The sequence below is a fragment of the Nelusetta ayraudi genome, unplaced genomic scaffold, assembly GCF_046127955.1.
Source record: "Nelusetta ayraudi isolate G7.1 ecotype Tasmania unplaced genomic scaffold, CSIRO-AGI_Nayr_v1 ptg000016l, whole genome shotgun sequence".
Classification (NCBI taxonomy): domain Eukaryota; kingdom Metazoa; phylum Chordata; class Actinopteri; order Tetraodontiformes; family Monacanthidae; genus Nelusetta; species Nelusetta ayraudi.
The window spans coordinates 3629505-3648542 of record NW_027466066.1 but is presented as its reverse complement, the minus strand read 5'-3'; the positions used below and the strand labels follow the sequence as shown (position 1 = coordinate 3648542).

Here is a 19038-nt window from a genome sequence, read left to right as displayed (position 1 = left end):
GCAGGCAGGTCTTTTTTAATGACGTGTCTGTTTTTATCAGGGCTTCTGCGAGGAGAAATACACCGCTGGACAATCATCAAATGTAATTTACTTCACTCAACTGAGCGTTTATTGAAAAAATTACTTGACTTAGTAATCATTATGAAAAAAAAATATTTGAAAAAATAAATATTTTATTTTAAAACATCTAAAAGACACAAATGACTAATCATGTGGGGGGGGGGGGGATAATTTTCAAGTGTTGTATTGTGTATTTGAAATCAAGCATCCCTTCGTCTTAGTTCTTGGCTGTTCCAATGTTTTCTTCCTCCCCCTTGGTGAACTGTATGGTTGGATGTAATGAGAAATATAATGAGAAATTTTAAACAAAGGAAATTATCAGATGTGAATCATCAAGAAAATGTAAAAACAATATATGTATAAAAGATGTAAATGTGAAATATCCTTATGCCGAATAAAATTGAGGTCGTTTACGATGATGTCAGCTTTTTGACTCAATAATGTTGTCGAAATTGATGACCAGCAGCATGACGACGCATAACATCGCTGTGGATTTTAAACATTTTCCTCTTCTATTTTTTTTTTTTTAACATCATTCCAGCCTCTGTCAGCGCACTGTCTTGCTCTCGGGACAGATGGACGCAGGATTATCTCGGTGATTTTAGGCAAAGATTAGATGGGAGAGCAGATGCACTCGGCGGGAGAGTGAGGGAGAAACATGCACGTCACAAAGAGGAAGTGAGGTTGATAGAGCAATGGGCGTGGCGTGGCTCTGCCTCACTCTGTGTGCGTGCATGCGTGCCCGCCTGCCTGCATGCATGCATGCATGCGCGTGCCCGTGTGTGTTTGTGTTACGTGCAGAAGACCTGAAGAAGTGCATCAAACAGACATGTTAGATTATTAATCGTCAACTTACATCTTAATTTGATGAGGAAAAAAGCAAAACAATAATATTATGTCCAGTGTTACTTATTATTGTTTTGACTGCAGCATCAATATAATTTCAAACACAGTAACTTCCCAAATGCTTAATTCGTTCCTTTATTGAGAGTGGCGTCAATAATTATGTTAATATATAATTATCATTAATCATTGCTCACTTAGTGAAATGTTACCATAATTAATATTTTTGCAAAGGATTTACTGTGTTGACAGGCCGCAAATACTGTATGAGCGTGTCGTTGCAATCCTGCATCGTGACCAATAGAGGTCACTAAACATTCCCAACTGAAACTATTCCGACAATAACTGACAACACCCAGGTTAGCAAAGTATGATAACAGACAGAATTCACTTGACATATATTTTGTCTGCTTAATAAAGATGTAAAAAGGCCGAAGACAGAAAGTTTTTTTTTTTTATCGGTAAGCTTTTAGTAGCAGTATAATTTTACTTCTTATTAAGACGCTTGTTATGTCATTTGTGGTGCAGCAGGGTGTGATTTGCCGCACACATCCGGATATATATTAATAAGATACATCGCATTCGAAAAACTGCACGCTTTGGAATACCCCGCACTGTTGTATACGCAAATAACTTAAGGGCGTAAAATATAGAATTTTCACATCTGACCGATAAATTAAGCGAATAAATGTGTGTTCGTCAATGTACGCCCTGTTGAGCGTCTGCCTATCCAAAAATAATAATAAATGGAGAAAAGTGGAGTCGTCTGGAAGTTTGCCGGAGGGGCCACGCCCAATCGGGGTTATTCCTGAATGTGATTTGAGCGTTCTTGGCAGCTATGGGCGCAGTTTCACTCAAAAGCTCTACAGCCATTGGGCTGATAGCAAGTCAGTCTGCCTCTTTGGCCCCTCATTGGCTGCTGGACGTAGGGATTAACGCCAAATCACTGGTCCTTTACAATGAACCTCAGCGAAGAGTAAAGGAAGACCGTAGGGGCTCGCCAATTATTATTCTTTAAAGGATTTTAATGTCTTTGTGTATATAAAATCTGACGTTAAGTTTTATAGTCGTTGCTTCACAAAGCTGTTGAGTAACATTTGACAGTTAGATAAGCTGTCGGCGGATAATAAAGTTTGCCTGTTTTGAATGAGGAAATCGTCCCAGGCTAACGTTATGTAGCAAGCTAATCTCGTTTGTCCATTCGCACGTACGGCTATCGTTCCACAGATTTACTACGTAAAGGTAAGCGTGAAGGCAGCGTGTGAATCAGTCTGACGTTTGCCACAATAGTTAAGCGTCTGCTGGGTTTAGTCACGGCTGGGAAGGTGTCACATTTAGGTCGGCGGTCTTGAGCGGATAGTAACCTTAAATCTGGGTCAGGCTCTTCGCCATGTCAGTGAGTGCGGGGAGGAAGAGGGTGACTTGGGACAGCTGGCCAGACTTACTCGCTTCTTCCCTGATAGTGCGAAAAATAATATAACATGAAGACCCACCTGACTCTCCCCAGGCATGACGGAGTACAAGCTCGTGGTGGTCGGCGCAGGAGGTGTGGGCAAGAGCGCTCTCACCATCCAGCTCATCCAGAACCACTTCGTCGATGAGTACGATCCAACGATTGAGGTGAGAAATGCAACCGTCAAACTTGGAATGCGTAGCATGTGTGGAGGAGACGTCTGCGCAAGGTTATTAACAGTATTACGATGATTTGAACTGAAATCGAAACGGCTTTGGTTATGCGATTAAATATGCAACCAATGGACAACATAAAAGTCTTCAAAAACGTTGCAGGAAAACAAAGATACAGGTTGAATTCCTGCTGAACTTAAATGAAAGAAACGTGTGGGAGAGTAATATTTTTTTTTCTACCTCAGAATGAACAGTTCGTTAAAACTTTGTTTTTTGTTTTTTTGTTTTCCATTGACATGCTACGACCAAAGTTCCGTCTGATTTATGTGAAGAATATTGCTATGACACTGATTTGCCGCATATTATGGAAACTTCTGCAGTTGTGATAACCTGTAGGAATTCAGTTAAACGTATGAAGTGAAGTATAACATTGAAAAACAAACAGGAATGCAGGGAAGGGCTGATGTGTTTGTACAGAACATTTTAACAGCATGGTAGTTCATGGTAGTTGAGAGCAGATTTGAAGGAACACCAGGGTGCAGAAAAATTTCACTTTGTGAACGGTTAAAAGGGAAAATTTAAAATAATTAATACAAATGCCGAACTCATGAAGGGGATAAACTTTCTTTAAAACATCTTGATTCTCAACGCAAAGCCTCGCTGTCTTGTAATCTCAACTGCACCTCACGCTGTTACGTAAGATCCTCGACTGGTTGCTCTGTAAATCCCTGTATCCTGCACGCCAAGTCTATTAATGATATGATTTTTTAAAGCTTACGCTTGAGGGAGGTGGGGAGGGGGAAAAAAAATCAGGTTTCTGCAAGTTCAGCACTCAAATGACACGTGAGTCATCCTGGTCTTGTTGCTGCAAGACGCAGCTGCCAACTGCTGTGGGAACTGACGTGACGCAATCTTTGGCCTTTTTTTTCTTCGTCGCTGTCGTGCCCACAGGACTCGTACAGAAAGCAGGTGGTGATCGATGGAGAGACCTGCCTGCTGGACATCCTGGACACGGCAGGTCAGGAGGAGTACAGCGCCATGAGGGACCAGTACATGAGGACGGGAGAGGGCTTCCTCTGTGTGTTTGCCATCAATAACACCAAGTCCTTTGAGGACGTCCACCTCTACAGGTACACTGGGCTCCATGCGGAGGTGGCAGAAGTATTCGCATTCTGTACTGAAGTGAAAGTACAGACACTTGTGTGAAAAAAAAAATACAATATACTCTGGTAAAAGTACCGATACTACTCCTTTACTCAAGTAAAAGTAAGAAATTACAGGTTCCTGGAATGTACGGTACTTGAGTAAAAAGTTGAACCCATACATTCGTTGATTCTACAAATTCCATTTTCCAAAATGAAACAGCATTAGTACTTATAATATAGTATAATATACAAGTTATGACCTGTGAGACATTTTTTGATGTTTTTAAGAACAGTTTTGATCTCAATAATTTATGTTGTTTTATACATACTCTAAAATATAATCCAACATAGGTGGATGGATAAAGGTTTCATTGTGGGGTCTAAGATCCTGTCCTTCATCGACGGACAGACCCTTGTCTCCATATTTCACATGGTTTTCTCCATGACACATGTCGCAGGGAGCAGATCAACAGGGTGAAGGACAGCGACAGCGTTCCCATGGTGCTGGTGGGCAACAAAAGCGACCTGAGCACCCGCACAGTGGAGACGCGGCAGGCGCAGGAGCTGGCGCGGAGCTACGGGGTGCCGTTCGTCGAGACCTCGGCCAAAACGAGACAGGTGAGTCAGCAGAGTGTGTGGGGGGAAAACCTCTGAAAAGTCACAGGGCGGGGGTGTCAAACTCAATTTAAAACTTGGACAAAGTTGCGGGCCAACATTGATATTTACTGGAAAAAAATCTTCCTCCAGATACAACAGTGAACCTTTTTATATGGACTCAAACAAGTTTTGCTTCAACCTGAATATGGAACAAGTAAAGCTTAATACTATACCATAATAAATAACCTAATATTACACACACGCAAAATCAAATTTTAAATTAAAAAAAAAAACTCAAACTAAAAAATTTAAATAAAAATGATATACCTCCATTTTAATTCGCAGCCTGCTGATTAAAATTCCAACGGGAACGGGCTAATAATAAATTTGAAAATAAAATGATATCCTTCAATGAACGTCCTCTTCTGATTGACACGCCAAAATACCGGCAGAGCATTCTGGGATTTGTAGTATTAGTGGTGCATGTGTTGTATCCATGAATGTATTATAAGAACTGGATACCGGACTGGCAATACGGCGGCAACAATTTTTCCCAGTGGCCACTCGAGATACTGCAGCAAAAAAATCACATGGGCACGAAAAGTATTGCTCTATGGTCCCATTAATGCGGAAGTCAAAAACTTTTTCGGCGCATGTGCCTGGTGAGCAACTTCACTGAAATGAATGGGCCGCCATCTTGTACTCTGGGGGGCCTGGTTGCATCACACTGGCGGGCCAACTCTCTCTAGTAGTGATTTGTATTTGCCTTGCGGACCGAACATGGCCCGCGGGCCAGAGTTTGACACCTTTGGCATGGCGTCTCCACTGAAAGCGCAGCGTCGGCCTAGTTCGGACAAACGGCTTTTCATCACTGCTTTTAATCAGCGTTTTGGTTTGGTGTGGGTTTTTTTTCACTGCGCTTGTTCTTCTCCCTGGCAGGGGGTGGAGGAGGCTTTCTATTCGCTAGTGCGCGAGATCAGAAGATACAAGGAGACCAACCGCAGCAACAAGAAGAGCAAGAAAAACACGCAGAGACGTTGCACAATCCTATAGCAAACCACACAATCGCGCACGCACGCACGCACGCACACACCAGCATTAGCATACCTTTCAGCACTTGTCTCATGCTCGGCCCGACACACTGCAAAACACCTCTGTCTCACACTGGAGACGTCCACCCGGCTCGGCTCCACACCAGGAAGATGACGCGGCTCAAGTCCGTCGTTTTTGTTCTTGTTGTCGCCCCCTCCCATCAGCTCGTCAGGGTTTCCATAAAGAAGGTTTGACGGGCACTCATCCACCATTCAGTGACCCTTTAACACTGTGTTTTCTTTTTTTATTCTTTGATTTGATGACCAACTATGAGCTACTTTCCATTCTTTTTGATTGAAGTTATAAGACACGTAGCCCGACTTCAAAGACGGAACGATACAGATGTGTGAGATAAAACTTGCATTTCGTTCGGCCAGTGTTTTTACTGTTACGCACAAGTTGATGATGTAAACATCAAAAGGGTTTGATGCCAGACCTTTTTCTTTCTTTCTTTCTTTCTTTCTTTCTTTCTTTCATTTTCTTTTCTGTGTGGTGAACTTGTGACAATTTGTATGCTGGTTATTCCACGCAAACAATTGGAAAAAGTGGCATCTACAATATATTGGGATAGTGTTGCTTCATTATGATGGGAGAAAGTCTTTTTTAACGTGTAGGAAATGCCTTCTTGTTGTATTTTTTTTCTTTTTTTTTGACAGGGTGTGAAACACAGTAGCAGCAGTGTAGATTTGTAATCCCACAGAGCAAATTACTCTCAAATTTACAGGATTACCAGATGATTAAAGCCTCAAACTTGTCCTCTGTACCTCAGAGTGCATTTTTAACTTTCTGGTGTTCGTGTAAAAAAAAAAGGATGTTCTCTCTTGATTGTGGTGGTTAAACCAGCCATTGGGAACGGTCGAATGCTAGAAACCGTCACTTCACGGCATTCAGAAACTCCTTGTTTCCAAGCTTCAGAGTTGCTGTTGGTTTCACACTCGTATAGTATTCCAGTGTCCACTAAAATGTAAGTACTCTTGCAGGAAGTTGCCAAATGCAAACAAAGGTCATGCTGCGTCGCCAACATTAGTGTGGTACTTTAAACAATTTCAAAAAAAAGAATACAATGGTGGAAATTTCTGATCCAGCTCCGCAGTGGATCAGAAAGAGCATCTGTGTTTTTAGAGTGGTGTTTGTATTCACGTGTAACATCACTTTTGTTTGTATTGTTGGTGGATGGTTGAATTTCTATTTTTTATAGCATTAAAACAGATTTTTCCCTAATTTGAAACATTGACGGAGGGCTGTTGAAGGTCTATCAGTGTGAAGTTTCTGACTCTGGCTGTATCTTCATGAACTGATCCCAACAAGTGGCTCACTGACAGCGCCGTAAGATTTTCAATGCACTGCCTTAGCACATGAATTAATGTCTCTCGCTTTTTTTCTGTTAGCCGTTTGGGTTATGTAAGCAAGATATATATCTGCTGCCGTTGAGCTTGCAAAATCCATCAAAGTGCCCATTTCCTCTATTTTGTCAGTGCGGAAATGCACGATCGATATTAAGAGACGGATCCAGTGCATCTACAACCAATTTACAGCACTTGACATTTTGTATTACAGCCTTGTTCCAAATGATGCCATTTATATTCATTTCTTTCCCTTCCAATTCTACTCACTACCCCATGACAAAGTGGAAAAAAAACAACATATTCATGAATATTAGCACTCTTTTCCGTGACACACATAATTGAGCTCAGGTGCATCTTCAACTTGATTGGAGTCCACCTGTGGCAAATTCAGTTGATTGGACATGATTTGGGAAGACACACACCTGTTCCACACTCAATAGTGTATGTCAGAGCACAAATCAAGCTGGTTTAGAGTCACATGTATGGAGGTGGACCAAGTTCTTGCTTTTTCTCTCTCTCTCTCTCTCTCTCTCTCTGTGCTGAGAAGGTCTCTCAGACTCAAACAAGTCTCCAGTCCGATGTGACAAAGAATGAACTCCCCCGTGTGGAGGAAACCAGGCACAACACCGTTCCTGGCTAATACCGTCGCCACAGTGAAGCTCGGTGCTACTTTCAGCACCGGAAAGAACATTCTTGATGGAAAAACTTGCTCCGCCGCACGCGAACCTCACACCGAGGTGAAGGTTCCTCTTCCAACAGGACGACGACATTAAACGCAGCTGAGGTAACAAAGGACTGGCGTCAGGACGACGTCGGAAGTCCTCGCGTGGCCCAGTTTTGAACCCGACTGAACATCTCTGGAGGGATGTGACAATGAATGTTTCAAGCTGATGGACCTCGAGAGGTCCTGCAGCGATGACCAGGAGACGCCGCCCAAAAGAAGGTGTGCTGAGCTTCGTAGCGTAACACTCTAAAATAATTCATGGCTAGAAAAGCTGGCGACGGTGCTGCAAAGACTTATGGACTTATGTTGTTTATATATTTTATTTTAGTTACATTTTCAGAAATGTAAGAAAATGTTTAAGTTGTCACCATGGGGTATTGAATTCTGGGAGTGGCAGGCGGGCAAACGTAAAAATGTGTAGAAAGTCAAGTGCTAAAATGCAGCTAAAGTAGCCCACTACTATACATTTGTCCTTTTTAAATGTATTATAATTTGATGTATAACTACACATTTATTGATATACATCTCCATAATGACTAATTGACTACTTGGTGGAAGCACCATCTCTCCTCTACATATGGCTAATCGTCCAGCATACTGATCTCAAATCTAAATGGTTTCATTCACACACACAGACGCATTCAAAATACATTCATTTTTATTTTACAAAAAAAGTAACAGATTATTTGAAATAAGAAAACAGAGTTTTTATATACTCATTTTTACAAGCATCGAAAGTCACAGACTGAATGAGGTTGTCTGAAATGAGGTGCAGAAAGGAGGGGGGTGTCAGTTTGTGCCTTTCACCATCCAAAGCGAGACACCAGTTTGTTCTGGTCGTCCAAATCCTTCTGGACCTTCTTCCTCATGTAGAAGATGGGACAGTCCCGACTGTAGGGGCGACAGAAAGAGGACGCAGCGTGAGTGGGGTGTGCTCGGGTGCGGGTGACAATGCTGTGCGCAGTTCCTTCACCTTGTGCAGAGCACATCCTCATGGAGGGAACCCTGACAGCGCTGGCACTGAGTCCACAGGCGGGAGAAACGCTCCTCCAGTGTGTTCAGGTGATAGATCTTTGCATGAGAAATCACAGCTGAAGTTAGGTGGCGTTTTAGAAATTCAAACATCTCACTGTGAAAAAAAAAACAGGGTATGAAATGATCTTGCCTACCTCCTTTTGATACAATTCTGACTCCTTCTTCTTACAGAAATCGCACACGGCAGCTGCAAAGGCATGTTTAGTCGTACATTTAGAGCACATGGGAGACAAAAACATCTCGTTATCTGGATATCAGAGAGGAACAAATCGTGCAACGCATAAACACACACCATCTGTCTTCAGCACAGCTTTGCAGCCGATGCAGGTGCTCCTCTTCTGGGCGAATGCCATCAGACCTCCGATTTTTGAGGTCATCACCGTCTTACAGCGCGTGTGGTCGCCCTCTGCAAGACGCCGGGAAGAAAAAGGTTGTTGCGGTTAGGGTTGAACTGATGCATGTTGGGTACCTCTTTGAATTTTGTTTGAATTTAAGATGCATCCGCAACCAGCGAATAACACTTTTTGACGGACTCACTGAGCAGGACACTTTCGGCTTTGCTCTCTCCCAGGATGGGCTCAAATATTCGCAGCAGGGGCTTGGACAGCTGCTGCTCCAGGTAGTACTGCGTGTCAATTGGAATGTTGTTCTCCAGCACATAGATGGGGTCCTACGTCAGACAAGGGCACTAACGTCAACAGGATGGATGTAAGAAAGAAGAGCATGTGGAATTTTTTTTTTTTTTTGCCAGAACACAACCGGACCTCTGACTTCATGTACGCCGCGGCTCCCTTGGCTGCCTTGATGATGACGTACGGGACTCGGTCTCCCAGGTTGGGGGCGCTACCGGCGTCTCTCTTTCTCATTCTGGAACACATATTTGTAGAGTCACCTCACCACGATAACAGCAGTTTTAAATTAGTGGTCATAGGAAAAAACAAAAAAAAACAACGTTACCTCTCGGCCAGCTCGACGTGAGCCTGTTTGGCGGCGTACTCCTGAGCAGTGCGCGTTAGCTCCTTGGTGATGACGAGCTGGCTGATGTCGATGCGGTTGCACAGGAGGTCCGAGATGACCTCTTTGGCGTGATCCACGGCGCCCTGCGGATCCCTGGAGAGACCGATTGAAAGTTGAGAAAGTGCAGATTGACTCAGGACCGACTTAAAATAGGGATGCAAATCATCGATTCATTTGTTTATCAGACCTTATCGATTTAACGATTAATTGATAAGCTGCAAATTCTTTTTCTTCCTGAGAACCTAAATTTCACAATTTTCTCTGACTTTAAGTTGACTTCTAAAGGGTCACATTTCAACTTTAAAAAGAAAAGTTGTTTAAAAGTAAAATGTTGTTTAATTTAATCGATTAAATTCTTAATCGACAATTAATCGATTAATTGTTAACATCCCTAATTCCCACTCAATTCAAGTGATGTTCGGCAGTGTGCATGCCTGTCTACGAGGATTTTCTGCAGACAGGTGTTGATGAGGTTCGCCACCAGGGGGGAGTTGTCTCTGCGGACTGTCTCGATGCCCTTGCAGTCCATCTTGTCGTGCGTGTCTGCGCTGGAGGAGAAATACAGGCCCGCGTAGCGCTTCTTGTTGATGAGCAGGTATGGATAGTACACCTGCAGAAAGACAATTAGCTCTTCCGTTAGCCTCAGAGCTGGCAACGGGGGTTGTGCTTCCACTCCCCCGTGAACTTCAGACGCGGGGGCGAGATGTTTGCTCTGTTAAGTTGCATACCTTCTCAAACTCCAGCTTGATGGGCTCGGTGAAGTGGGACGACACCCACTCGGCGGCCTCCTTGCCGAGATCCATGGCCTCCCTCACCGTGGTGACGCCGAGCTTCACCATGACCGAGTCCGTGTCCCCGTAAATGACCTTTTTGGTGAGAAGCACAGCAACAGAAGAGGACGATGAAAACATCAGCGAGAAGCTCCATAGCTATCGCTGAGAAAGAGATGGCGTATTGGCTACCTTGGCATCGGCATGGTAGCCATTTGAAATGGTGTACTTGGTCTCCACCAGCTGTTTGGTTTGTTCGATCATCTGCCTTCCGAAGCCGGTGACACTCTGGGTCAGAGAAGATTCACGTTACGATTAAGACATCAGCTGATTTCATCCTAAAACGGCTGCAATATTTAAATAGATCACCCTTTGACAAACCAGCCTGATGGTTTTGTTTTAATGTCTCAGACTTTAGATGGAGCATCTTCATGATTAATCAGGACACCTTCAGTGAAATCTCTCCAAACCTGGAGGAGAGCTGGAGAACCCACCTGTGAGATCTCAAGGCAGGGCAGCTTCCCCACCTGGGCCCCCGTGAAGCCGTAGACTGAGTTGGCGCTGATTTTGAGGGCCAGCTGTCGGCCATCCAGCACCTGCCTCTTGAATGGGTCAGTTTCCTTCTTCAGCTCTGTTTTGGCTCTGTGGACAGAAAATGGATTGTTTTCACATGACGTGGGCGTGAAGCCTGACACGTGTTCCTCCACAGGTAAAATCTCACCAGTGACGCACCAAGATGGAGAACAGTACAGACTAGGCATGTTAAGAATGAATCGATTATCGATTATTTGCCGATTAAGAATTTAATCAATTAAATTAAATTAGTCGCAATTAATTAATTTTTTTTTTTTTTACATGGGTAGTTAATGTCATTATAACAGTGTAGTGGCAGGAAAGAGAAATTCACCTGTAGATACTGTGATGGTCATAATTATCACATCTCAAATGACATCTCAAATGTTAATTTTTCCAAACCTTTTCCTGGCAGACAGAAGGTTCTCAAGAATCTCGGGCAGCAGCCCCTTCCTCACCGAGCTCCTCACAAACAAATCCCCTGTGGGAGTTTTGATGAAGTCTTCGGCTGCGAGGCTTGAAGACAGAAGAACACTTCAAATGTAAGTCATGCGTGGCGAAATGTACGGTAAGTGTCAAATGTCAAGTTCACACTCATGTTGCACGGCCGCCTGAACAAAAAAGAAGTGCACACCCGTGTTTGTCCGCGGTGCCTTTCTGCAGCAGCGTGGTGTAGCACAGATTGTGAGCCATCATGATGGACGGATACAGGGAGGAGAAATCCAGGGTGGCAATAGGAAGGCTGTAGTACCTGCAAGAGAGGGAGGTGGGGGTGGAGTGTTATATGGGGTGAAAAACAAAGATCAGAGTGATAGAAAAAACAACAAAAAACAAAAGAAGCCCGATGTCCCGACCCCTTCTCTGGCTCGATGACGGTGGCGCCGGTGTAGTCTTCTCCTCCCTGTGACTTGACAACAGGCATGACCAAGTCCTGCTTCATCGCCTAAACACAAAAACGGGGCGTTTAGAGTCCAAAATCCAGGCGGTTGGAATCCACTCTGCACGGTCGGCGGTCTCACCTGCCGCAGCAGCTGGGAGACGACCTTGATCTGCTGCCCCCTGGAGAGCAGGTAGGTGAGGGGCACGCCCGTCACCCTGGCCATCTCCATGTAGTTGATCACGCACATCAGCTTCTGCAGCAGGCGGAGGGGCAGGTAGGCGTCCTTCAGGCAGTAGACGGCCAGACGGCGGCGCGTCTGCTCGTTCCCATTCTGCGAGCCGTGGGAGAAAAGAGGGATCGGACACGGTAAAGTGGATGCTGCTTGACGATACCGACGTGTCTGCAGTTCTTGACGCTGCAACACACACACAAAGACGACCGGTTACCTGCAAATCTGTGATGATGGAGTGCTGCACGTCCTCTTTCTGTTCTTGCAGGAAGTGGTAACTCACGGCGTTGAGAGTATACGAGCGCAGTTTGTAGTCCCTGAGGAGAACCTGGGAGAGACGTAAAGAAAATTTTTACCCATCCAAAAGCTTTTTTTTTTCCACAGAAAATGATCTTTCCAAAGCGGATGCACAGCGTTGGTGCGGCTGCTGCTGACCTGCAGCAGGTCAAACTGCACCCGGCCCTCCATGTTTATCGTCTTGTTCTCCCTGCGGCCCATCTGCTTGCTCTGGAAGTTCAGGTCACGCAAGACTGACTTGATGCCTCGCACCCGGCCCAGGTAGGGGAAGAGATTCACCTGGACACACACAGACACACAAAAAACAAAACAAGCTTTGTGAAGTGAAAGTAAAATGGATAAAGATTGAAAAAAAAAGAAAAAGGCCAGATTGAGAATTCTCTCCAACCAATACATTCTCCTTGGGTATTTATTAGGGCTGTCGTAGTTGACACGTTAAAGAAACACAAGATAATCTGGTTGATTTTCAAAATAAAATACTGCGATTGACAAACGCAATCATTTTTGTGTACGTTATATTTGTCAGTATCTAGTATGAGAGAGATTAAACAAACAAACCAACACACACATGGATGCATCGAATGGGGCACACAGTGAAATGGCCAAATCTCACACGCAAGTAAAAAGTAAGTGTTTTATTCGTAAACCTTAATGGTTATGAGCATTCTCTTTGGAGAGAAATGAAATAAAAATAAAAAATAGAATATTTCCACAAAGGAATTATTATTGTCCTGTCCAATTTTTCCTAGAGTATAAGAAATACAATAGTTACATATAGAGCAGGGTAAAAAAATTGCACTTAATTTGACATCATTTTTGATTAATTAGTTAACACTAATGCGATTAATCGTGATTAAAAACTTTAATCGACTGACAGCCCTAGTATTTATGCTTTTAAGCTGTTAAAGTGAATCTGTTTTTGACAAACCTTTAGAGCAGCCGCCCTGTTCAACAAGTACGGAAAGTCAAAGTTTTGGATGTTGTATCCGGTGATGATGTCGGCGTCCACAGTCCTCAAAAACTCTGCCCAGCTCTGCTCACGGTGGTGTAAACAAACACAAAACGGTTGGGCAGGTGACCAAAAAAATGAACCGAAAAAGGATGAATGCACACTCGTGGAATATACAGACGGCAGATGGTACCTGTAGAAGCTTTTGCTCCTGCGTAAAACAGAATATCTGGGAGCCGACGATGCTGGCGCAGGACTGCAGGGTGAACACGGTGCGTATGAAAGGCTCCGTCTCGCCCTGCCGCTGCACCATGGACGCTATCTGGATCACGGGGTCTTTGTCGGCCTCTGGGAAAATTCCTGTTGCGGGATGAGATCCCGACGGTGAGACTCTGCGTTTGCTTTTTTTCGGCCAAAGCTACGAGATCTCATTGAGATACGGCACGTCGCAGGCTAACAAATCATCACCTTTCCTTCCGGCGCACTCGATGTCAAAGCTCAGCACCCGGAGCGGTGCGATCCTCTGCCACTCGCCCTCTGCAGGATGACTTATCAAATCTGTCCAGCCTACGTCCACCTCGTACTGACACAAGGAAACCTGTGGGACAAACGCAGTAGCGGAAAGGTTCTGAACGTTGTTTTGTACGAGGAAGAAAAAACTAAAGAGGAGCTGCTTTACACACACTCACCTTGCCCGGATACCGAGAGTCGTGGTCGCTGGAGTCCTTCTCCTCACGCATCTTGTACTTGCCTTTGGGAAGTTCAATCCAACAGCATCCGACCACATCGCTGTCCACCATAAACCTGGCGACAAAAAGTGACACAAAGAGAGAGAGGGGGAAAAGCCCTGCTTAGTTTTGATTTGTCGCCAGCATTTTTTTCAAATCCATGGCCCATTGTTGAAGCACGCACACACCTGATCTCAAAGTCAATATTAGCTTCGTAGGACTGATAGTTCTGCAGGGGGAAAGGTCCAAACTTGAAGCCCAGCTCCAGCAGCCTCTTGGCAGGGGCGATGAGACGTGGCATCGCCATGGTTATCCGCAGAAAATCCAGGCTGCGTTTTCCATGATAGCCGTACATGCCTGCAGGAAAACAAAAACCAAGATATGAGAAAATTGACATCACATAAAAATTGCTGATTGCTGACTGACTTGTATCATCGTTTTAATTTAAAATGTTTGAATTTCTTTCTGGATCGTCGATGCATATACATCTTTTTAAACAGAAGTGAAAGAGGAGGATAAGATCACTCGTACTCACTTTCTTTACGGGTGATATCGACGGCCAACACTGTGACTGAAATGTTGTCCTTATTGGATCGCATGTCCTTCAGAACAGCCGAGTTCAACTCTCTTTGGAATTCACCCAGAAGCGCAGATGTGAATCCTGATCAAAAAAGAGCAAAAAGATGGAAACATTAGAAGATACATTTAACTAAGTGCTATTTTTACACGCTCCTCTAAGCTGGCCCTTTGATGAGCACTTACCACTTGGCGCAGGAATGTAGAAATAAGGTGCAAATCCGTGGATGTGGCAACACACACTGTTGCCACCGTCTGTCACCCCAAACATTCGAATAATTGGGACTTTTCCCTGCGACTGGCCGGGCATTCCTGCAACTGTTGTCCCTGTGGAGGGTAAAAAATAGAATACACCATTTAAAAAAATTGTTTGGGTAATTTGTTTAAAAAAAGAATAAAACAAACAAAAAACAAGAGAGGCAACACAGGTAAAAGTAAACCCTGGTCTTTATGGCGTTTACGAAAATGTTTTATTTTTATATCACTTACAACAGATGACAAAAAAAACTTTGACGGATCTTAGTTATGTCTGGAAAGAGACAACATTTGATTTTTACCTAAATAATAGTCAAGATCTATCTGCTGAAACACCAGATTGTCAGATGAAGTGTCCAGTGAAGGGGCATGTGGCCTCCTCCAGCGAGGGTTGAGGTCCGTCGAGAAGAGCGCACCTGGCAAAACAATGGAGAGGAAGTGAATTGTAGCAGACGCTTTGAGGAATCATTGTAAAAGTTGCCTATATTTCTATTCATGTAAAGATAAATTATAAACTGTAAAGGTGAAAATCAGCTCAGTTCTCCATAAACATCAACTTTACTTGAAAAAAAAAAAAAAAAAAATTGAAACCTTTTACAACTCAACTATAAGCCAACATCTTTAAAGTGGTCTGCATGTGGATCATCACCAGCGGCAGGTATGTTGTTGCCCGTCATGTGGCGCTCTTGTCAACACCTACCCACTGGAATGACGTCGTGGCCAGCCTGCCCCTCCATGTCTTCCGCGTCCATCTCCTCATCAAACATGGATAGCTCCTCTTCGAATTGTGACGGACTGTCCTCCCATTCATTCCCGTTCACTTTCCCTCGCTTGGCCTGGGTACCACCACCCATGGGTGGGCCGCCGTTCCGTCTTTTAAAATCCATCGCTGAAGAAAAACAAATGGAAAGATTGCGCTTTAAGTCAGTACTTTTACATGACACTCGAGAAAACCCAATTATTGCCTTAGTCCGATTATGATCGGACCACTCAAGTGCCTGTAATTGAGCATTCTGCATTGATTTAAATTGATTTCTATGAAAACGAGACGTACTTAGGACGCAGTTGAATGCATTCAAGTGTGCAAAAAAATATATGCCAATTTGCATTACACATTAAACGAAAGGGGTATTTACGACAAACGTAAAGTTATACGCACAACTCTTAACGCTACTGACTGGATATCATTCGGTTTATAACTTGTAAAAGTACAACCCATTACATTGCCCAAGAAGCATCCGCATGGCAGTGCAGCTTTATTAAGTTATGGCTGTTCCCGTCACCTGTCCTTACTTAACTCAGCGCATGATCGTTAGCATTTGAACTTGGCAACACGTCAGTACACTGCTATTATGGTTTAACATCAGTTGATGGGATACCAAAAACGTGAACTGAACGCTGCAACTGGCTCGATCACGTTAATGCGACTTCAGTTTGTAAAAAAAAAAAAAAAAACAACTACTTCCGTTGAAGTTGTAGCACGCAGCTAGCAGGCGTTCAACTTGTAAACACGACACGGACTCGAGCCAAGGCCGACAAACGTATTCAGCACGACTAATCTTATAATGGATCCTAATAAACCAGGCGATTCGTAGGCTTCCTGGGTTAGAAAAATGTTAAAAGATACCTATCAGTTGAAATCGATGGCAAAAGCCCCCTGGTTGACAACAGCTCCCGCCACAGCGCTTCAACTCGCCGACTTTGTTCAGCTAAAGCGCGGAAAATTTTTAGAGTCTCCTCCCGGACCAATGCCGAAGGAATATGGAGTGACGTCACCAAGTTGGAAACAACTGAGTGGCTGCTGAGGAGAGGAAGTCGGACGTGGTTTGTCCTGCCCCTTCTTGTTTTCTTCTTCTTCTGCGCCTTCCACTCGCGCGCATTGGCGGGGAAATGACGTCAACATGTAAACGGAAGTATGTCATTGGTCCGATAAATGACCAATAAATGATGCAATGCAGTTGGAATACAAGATAAATAGTAAACTAAAAATGTTTGCTTTTTTTGTGACATTTTAAATGTCCCTGCGCTCTAAAGAGCAGCAACAACAGGGATGAAAAACTAATAAACTTATTGAAAATAATTTTGGCAAATTTTCTTTTCACTTTAAAAAAAAAAAATATATATATATATATATATGTTAGCCTCTACTGCTTCATCTGTTTTTCGTGCGTAACGTGTCTCTTGTTTTACATGATGCATATCATGTTTATTTATTCATATTCTATATATATATCTATAAATACCTATATTCATAGATATGCTGATGTGTGAGTTTGCAAGATAGATAGGTGGGCCTGTAATCCATCCATCCATTTTCAATATCCGCTTCTTCCTGAGCTCAGGGTAACGGGGGTCTGCTGGAGCCTGTCAGGGCGAAGGTCAAAGTTTCCAATTCACCTCACAAGCATGCTGTTTGACTGTGGGAGGAAACATGCAAACTCCACAGAGAAAAGTTCCAGGCCACAGCCTTCTCGTTGTGAGGCGACAGTGCTAACCACTGCGCCACCTCATGCCTTTAATAACACAATAAATCTATGAAGTCGACATGATAATTTTGCATAACATCTGACAGAAGTTTATCTCTCTATTTATCATTTTAATGATGATGAATATGTAATATTTTCCCGAAACTCATTTGTAAAGTCGTTCAAAAATGTGAAACTATCTAAATCAAAGCCTTTATTAATAACGGAAAGCTACATCAAACTTTTGTTGTGGATGGATAAAACCCTTACAACACTCCCAGTTTGGCATATCGTGCTCTCTGAGGCCACCTTGTGGCTACTTTGTTTGTGCCCTCTTTCAAAATTGTATAGAAGGGAGATGCCCCAGTTATTTGTTATTTGTTTTATAAACTTAAAGAATGTTGCTTCTGGTTGTTAAAACTGGATCAGCTGTGTGTGTTAAATATCTGTCCTTTTTTGTTTTTGCAGTTAACAATGTCGTGCAATTGTGAAAAAATAAAGACTTCAAACTGCGTTCAACGTTGGTCCATCAAGGGCAGTGTGCTATATTCCACTTGTCACTGTTTGCGAAGCAACACATGAACACATGGGGACAATAGAGCCATGCTTCGTGATATGTCAGCTGTGCACTTCATGCTGAGTTAACTAATTGAGATTGGCGATATATTACCCGCTGCTATATGTGGCCACAGCAGCAGCGCGCGCGCAACGTTTCATTGTGTGTTTTTTTGAGTTGATAATTCGTATAACCTATGCCGAACCAATTGCGTCCTTCAGCCGAGGAAAACGCCCACTTCCGATTTGTTGTAATTGAAGGCGGAGATAGGCTGACTCCAAGGCCAATAGGGGCTCGATGTCCATGAATAATGTCGCTTCCCCCGCCCCTCCATTCTTCAGGGCAGCCTTTTCCCTGGAGAAGCCCCTAACTGCAAGCAAACAGATCGGGGCGGGGCTCAACGTTGGCTTTGCTAAACGTTTCGTCACGCCCACTCACACCACACTGCACTCACCGTCAACATTTGAACAGGAGTGAGAGATGATAATGGCTTAATTTCTTCAATTTGGCTTTGCTTTTATTGCATCAACCCATTGTCGCGCTGTGAGCTCAGTCATGTATAGCTGTTGGGCAGCTAATGCAACACGTCACTCAGAAGTCAATCACTTGTTAGTAGTTCGGTCGTTTTTCAATATTGTACATGCATTATACATTAAACGAAACAATAATTACGACCGAAAAGGTGTAGGCTGAAGCCTTTTCTTATTTTGCCTACCATTACATTAATGTAATAGTAGAAAGAGGAAAAAACAAGATGAAAAGCAAGTAAGATGAATAATACTAATGATAATGATAAATTGTAACGACAACAGTAGCACAACAACAACAATGGTAGTAGTACTACTAATAATAGTACTTATGTTCATACATTTTTTGTACTTTTTAATGATATTATTTCTAAACATTGCTTTGAATATATGGAGTGTTTTGCATAGTTTAATTTCTGTTTTTTTAAAATCATTCCACAGGTTTACTACGGTGGCTGGGAGGTGCAAATTTACACATGTTATGGTGATATTTCTTTGTTTTACATTTGCTCTAGCCTTTTCTTTTTGAAACATGCAAACCCCTCTGAAATGGTACTGACTAACTCTGACCGTAAACAACTTCTAGCAGATTATTACATTTAAACACAATAATAATAACTGTGTATGTTCGTGATAATTTGCTCCATTAATTGACACAAGTCCGTGTCGCTCCACCAGAACCCTCACTACAGCACAACACTGTGGCAACCCAGTCTGCAGAGCTTTGCTCAACGTTTAGTTCCGCCCA

General features: G+C 43.3%; 2 protein-coding genes across 5 annotated transcripts; one reads left to right on the top strand and one right to left on the bottom strand.

Moving 5' to 3' along the window:
- The first annotated feature begins 1859 nt into the window (after nucleotides 1–1859).
- On the top strand, nucleotides 1860–6742 carry LOC142886775 (GTPase KRas). Of its 3 annotated transcripts, none has more exons than XM_076023930.1 (5): nucleotides 1860–2145; nucleotides 2411–2523; nucleotides 3481–3659; nucleotides 4133–4292; nucleotides 5211–6742. In XM_076023930.1, the coding sequence occupies exons 2-5, from the start codon at nucleotides 2413–2415 to the stop codon at nucleotides 5322–5324; spliced, it is 564 nt and encodes a 187-aa protein (XP_075880045.1). In that variant the 5' UTR covers nucleotides 1860–2145; nucleotides 2411–2412; the 3' UTR covers nucleotides 5325–6742. The 3 variants fall into 3 exon arrangements, with proteins under 3 accessions (XP_075880045.1, XP_075880047.1, XP_075880046.1); XM_076023932.1 differs by having other exon boundaries at nucleotides 1874–1892; XM_076023931.1 differs by lacking the exon at nucleotides 1860–2145 and adding an exon at nucleotides 2159–2299.
- A 1335-nt stretch (nucleotides 6743–8077) lies between these two features.
- pold1 (polymerase (DNA directed), delta 1, catalytic subunit) lies at nucleotides 8078–16585 on the bottom strand. Of its 2 annotated transcripts, none has more exons than XM_076023926.1 (27): nucleotides 16370–16585; nucleotides 15443–15631; nucleotides 15045–15158; nucleotides 14674–14814; nucleotides 14447–14572; nucleotides 14100–14268; nucleotides 13873–13987; nucleotides 13652–13781; nucleotides 13377–13543; nucleotides 13163–13267; nucleotides 12373–12513; nucleotides 12155–12265; nucleotides 11848–12039; nucleotides 11683–11771; nucleotides 11463–11579; nucleotides 11231–11344; nucleotides 10750–10897; nucleotides 10448–10543; nucleotides 10214–10351; nucleotides 9920–10095; nucleotides 9426–9578; nucleotides 9233–9335; nucleotides 9006–9138; nucleotides 8761–8874; nucleotides 8603–8655; nucleotides 8407–8504; nucleotides 8078–8324 (listed from the first exon to the last, which is right to left on the bottom strand). In XM_076023926.1, exons 2-27 carry the CDS (start codon nucleotides 15627–15629, stop codon nucleotides 8237–8239), a joined length of 3318 nt encoding a protein of 1105 aa, XP_075880041.1. In that variant the 5' UTR covers nucleotides 15630–15631; nucleotides 16370–16585; the 3' UTR covers nucleotides 8078–8236. The 2 variants fall into 2 exon arrangements, with proteins under 2 accessions (XP_075880041.1, XP_075880042.1); XM_076023927.1 differs by lacking the exon at nucleotides 16370–16585 and adding an exon at nucleotides 16205–16337.
- Between the last annotated feature and the right edge of the window lie 2453 nt (nucleotides 16586–19038).